The sequence below is a fragment of the Uranotaenia lowii genome, unplaced genomic scaffold (genome assembly GCF_029784155.1).
Source record: "Uranotaenia lowii strain MFRU-FL unplaced genomic scaffold, ASM2978415v1 HiC_scaffold_101, whole genome shotgun sequence".
Classification (NCBI taxonomy): Eukaryota; Metazoa; Arthropoda; class Insecta; order Diptera; family Culicidae; genus Uranotaenia; species Uranotaenia lowii.
The window spans coordinates 68,629-72,422 of NW_026596978.1; the positions used below are offsets into that span (position 1 = coordinate 68,629).

The following is a 3,794-nucleotide window of genomic DNA, read 5'->3' on the forward strand; positions in this document are numbered from 1 at the left end:
CAGGATTTGTTCGAATTTAATTTCACATTTTTCCAGTCAAAAATTTTATGAAAGAAAAAAACATAAGGGTGCTGCATACATTCAGGGGTAAAAAATTCTACCAGCTGAAATCATAAAAATTATTGTGTGGGTGGATAAAATTGAAATTAACAAACACGTGATGCAAAACAATCATATATGTACCAGCATAGGGAAAGGAGATATAAAAAGTTAATATTTGTTTTGCATTTCACTGTATTTTAGCCAAGTCAATTTACTGAATTATAAAAAATATTAATTTAAAAGAAAATTGGTGATTGTCCAAAAAATATGTTTACACCAATATTGCTGGTAAACGATAATAAAAGTAATATCAAGTTTGTAGGTAATATCATTAACAAATCCGTCATACTGGGTAAAAAATTTTAAGGCATCAAAAATGTAAAAAAATTACATCTTTTGCAAGGTTGTTTGAATTTTCAGTGAGAATTAAAAGCACATGGAAAGTTCTTAAGTTGTTCTTTGACAAAGTTTGAAAAGAAATTCAAATCTAATCATGTAAAAATTCCTTTAAAATTCCGAACAGTATGCAAAAAAAGAGTTTATCCACCCACCTCAGAAATATACAATTGCAATGTTTTTCTGGTGAAAATTAAGCTGATTTCATGAATGTTCCTCCACAATTTATGATTTTATGTTTGTTTATTATATTGCCATTAAAAATACGGCGTTTATATCTTTTCTCGAAGTTTTATGTGATAAATTATAAAAAAGGGTAAGAAATACGCAACAAAAGTTTATCCACCCTTAAATGGATATTATGATTTAAGTGTGTTTTACAAAGTTTTAGTGTGTGGCCTGCAGCTTTCTTGAACGTAAACATTGTGTCTAGCTTGTTACATTTAGCTATTTTGCATCACAAACGATGATATGATTTGAGCAATTCAGGCGACTTATTTATCAAAATACCCATCCCATGCGTAAAACAACATAAGCATGCATTAATTTATCCAAAAATGGAAGGCAGTGGATAACCGTATAGTAACAAAGAACCCAATTGTGGGGAGAAAGACTCTAAGCGTGTAGTAAGCAGCAAACGTCACTGCAGTTTCCGGAAAGAAAATTAAAGTTTCGGACGCGAAGAGGGTCGCACAAATTTAGCGTGCCAAAAAAGCCCTAAAAATAAGAGCGCCGGACAAAAAGGGAAGTCACTTCACATTGCTCAAGGTAGGTGGTGCATCTGCGGTCCAGAAGTAAAACTATCTGACCACTTTATTTTGCCACAGGACGGAAAAACAAAAAACACCTTACCGTGAACACGTGTTCCGGGAAAAGGGCATCCTCGGGCAAAAATCCCTCACGGAGGAAATTCGAAGAAGTGACCGTAAGTTCGATTGACGACCAAGTGTGGCCAACCTTAACCAGAAATCTTTTCCTATCCTCCAGGCAACCAGGGGCAAGATCCCGTGCAGGCAAATAAAAGTGACGCCGGAAAAAAGGGAAGCCAATTCCGAAGGAAAAGGGTCGCAGAAAGCGTTAGTGCGGACGACAAAAAGCAGTGACATAAAAACTAAAAAGTCTTTCTCCCCAGGGCCTTTTCCATTTTTCCTGCTGTACACTTTCTTGGTACGGCGCATTTTTCTTTTCCTGCGCAACTTTGTTCATAATGCGCAAGTTTCTACGGCGCGTTGGTTTGGCACTTCGAAGGTCCGGCTTGTCCACCCGGCGGAGGGCAATATGCTTCCTGTTTCTCCATCCGGTGGAGGTCAAACGGGCTTCCGGTTTTTCTATCTGGCGGAGGCGTAAGAAACTTCCGGCGAACACGGTGGGCTGTGTAACATTTTCGACAGCTCTAGAAGCGAGCACCGTTGGGTCAAACGACGACAGAACACCCGATGGGGTCGTGTGCAACAGGCAGCCGTGATCAGTGGCAGCCGCCGCTCTCGGGACACAGTGTCAGCAACCACCGCAGGAGGCGAGAGCCGCGTGTACTGCGTGCTGGATTTCGGTGTCAGCAACAACCGCAGGAGGCGAAAGTCACGTGTACTGCGTGCTAGTGTCAGTGTCAGCAACCACCGCAGGAGGCGAGGGCCGCGGGTACTGCGTGCTGGGTTTCGGTGTCGGCAACAACCACAGGAGGCGAAAGCCACGTGGACTGCGTACAGAAGCAGGTGGCCAGGACGACTGCAGTAAGCGAGGGGCACGTGTGCTGCGCTCGGCAACAATCGATTCAATCCGGGAAAACATCGGTCGGCGTGACAGAGTCGTGCTACTGGTTTGGCAGCCTGAGCTGCTCCATTACAGCCGCAACAGCACCAAGGGTAGTAATTGCATGGGCGGGAAGAATCAACTGCCACATGCTTCCGGTGGTTCCAGTGGCTGAATTCTCAGATGTTTGGATGCGCTGGTCGAATCAATCCGCCACGTCAAAGGGCTAGCAGCCACGGTGGAATTCAGCGAGCGGCAGACAGCAGGAGGATGCATTCAAATGCAAGCCGTAAGTGAAGCAAACCATGTGCACGCAAAATTATTATCATATCGTTGTAGCCGGGAGAATGTGAGATAAATGTTGCCTAACATGAAAGTTTAACTGAAATTTTGACTTTATTATTGTGGCCTAGTCCACGGATATGTCCACATAACAAGCTGCCATTTAGCGCTCTTGGAGTTTTCGTTTCGTGTTTCGTGTTCAAAATTGGAAGAAATTGGTTGCAAAATGCCCAAAACAGTACAAATTCCGATCAGCATCCGAAATTTGATTGTTGAACATCACAAAACCGGCAAAAGCTACCGTAATATTGCCGATATTGTCCAGCTTAATAAAGATACGGTTGCAAGGATTGTTCAGGTGTACAAACAGCGTGGTTCAATCTCACCAGCTAAGCAATCGGGGCGTCCTTCAAAGACTACAGGCCGAATTGACAGAGCTATCGTGAAGAAGGCAGAGCTGAACCGGGGACTATCAGCTCTGAAAATTGCGAAACAGATTGAAAGCGAATTTCCCGTTCAGCTGACATCACAATCCGTGCGAAATCGTCTTCATAACAAAGATCTTAAGGGCAGAGTAGCGCTTAAGAAGCCATAGTTGTCCGCAAAAAATATCAAAAAAAAGATTGAAGTGAAGACCAGTGATGACTAGAATAAGGTGATTTGGTCAGATGAGTCGAAAGTAATGCTATTTGGTTCTGATGGTATCACAAGAAAATGGCGGCAAACCGTTGAAAGTTTGAAAAAGGAGTGTTTGCAGCCTACAGTCAAGCATGGCGGTTGTGCGTTACTTAACATACATTGATTTTTCAGCCAACTGAGCATAACTTTGATTTTCATTTGCAGGTAGAGTCATGGTGTGGGGATCTATGGCTACATCCGGCGTTGGAGAACTTGAATTCATCGGTGGAATCATGACCAAGGAGGTTTATTTGGATATTTTGAAGCAGAAACTATCAGCGGCTGCACAAAAGCTAAAATTGGGGCGCAGATATACGTTCCAACAAGACGGAGATCCGAAACAAGCTGGTTTCGCAATGGTTCAAAGAAAAGCGTATCAAAGTTATGGAGTGGTCAGCACAGTCTCCTGACCTTAATCCGATCGAGCATCTCTGGTCAATTTTGAAAATTAAGGTTCAGGAGCAAAAATCAACAAGCATCCAGCAATTGCGGCAGGTAATCTCAACTGAATGGGACAAAATCACCCCAAAAACAACTGCTAAGCTTGTTGAATCGATGCCAAGACGTTGTCAAGCAGTTATTGAAGCCAAAGGAGGTCACACAAAGTACTAAACCCAAGTGATTCTGTGAGTTCTCGGAGTTTTTTT

At 42.7% G+C, this 3,794-nt stretch overlaps 1 protein-coding gene across 1 annotated transcript; it reads left to right on the forward strand.

Moving 5' to 3' along the window:
- Positions 1-2,695: 2,695 nt before the first annotated feature.
- On the forward strand, positions 2,696-3,064 carry LOC129759084 (uncharacterized). Its single transcript, XM_055756503.1, has one exon. It carries the CDS (start codon positions 2,696-2,698, stop codon positions 3,062-3,064), a length of 369 nt encoding a protein of 122 aa, XP_055612478.1.
- The last annotated feature ends 730 nt before the right edge of the window (positions 3,065-3,794 follow it).

What these genes read in the sequence shown, in the direction of transcription:
- LOC129759084 (XM_055756503.1), top strand. Translation starts at nt 2,696, where the DNA reads ATGCCCAAAACAGTACAAATTCCGATCAGCATCCGAAATTTGATTGTT.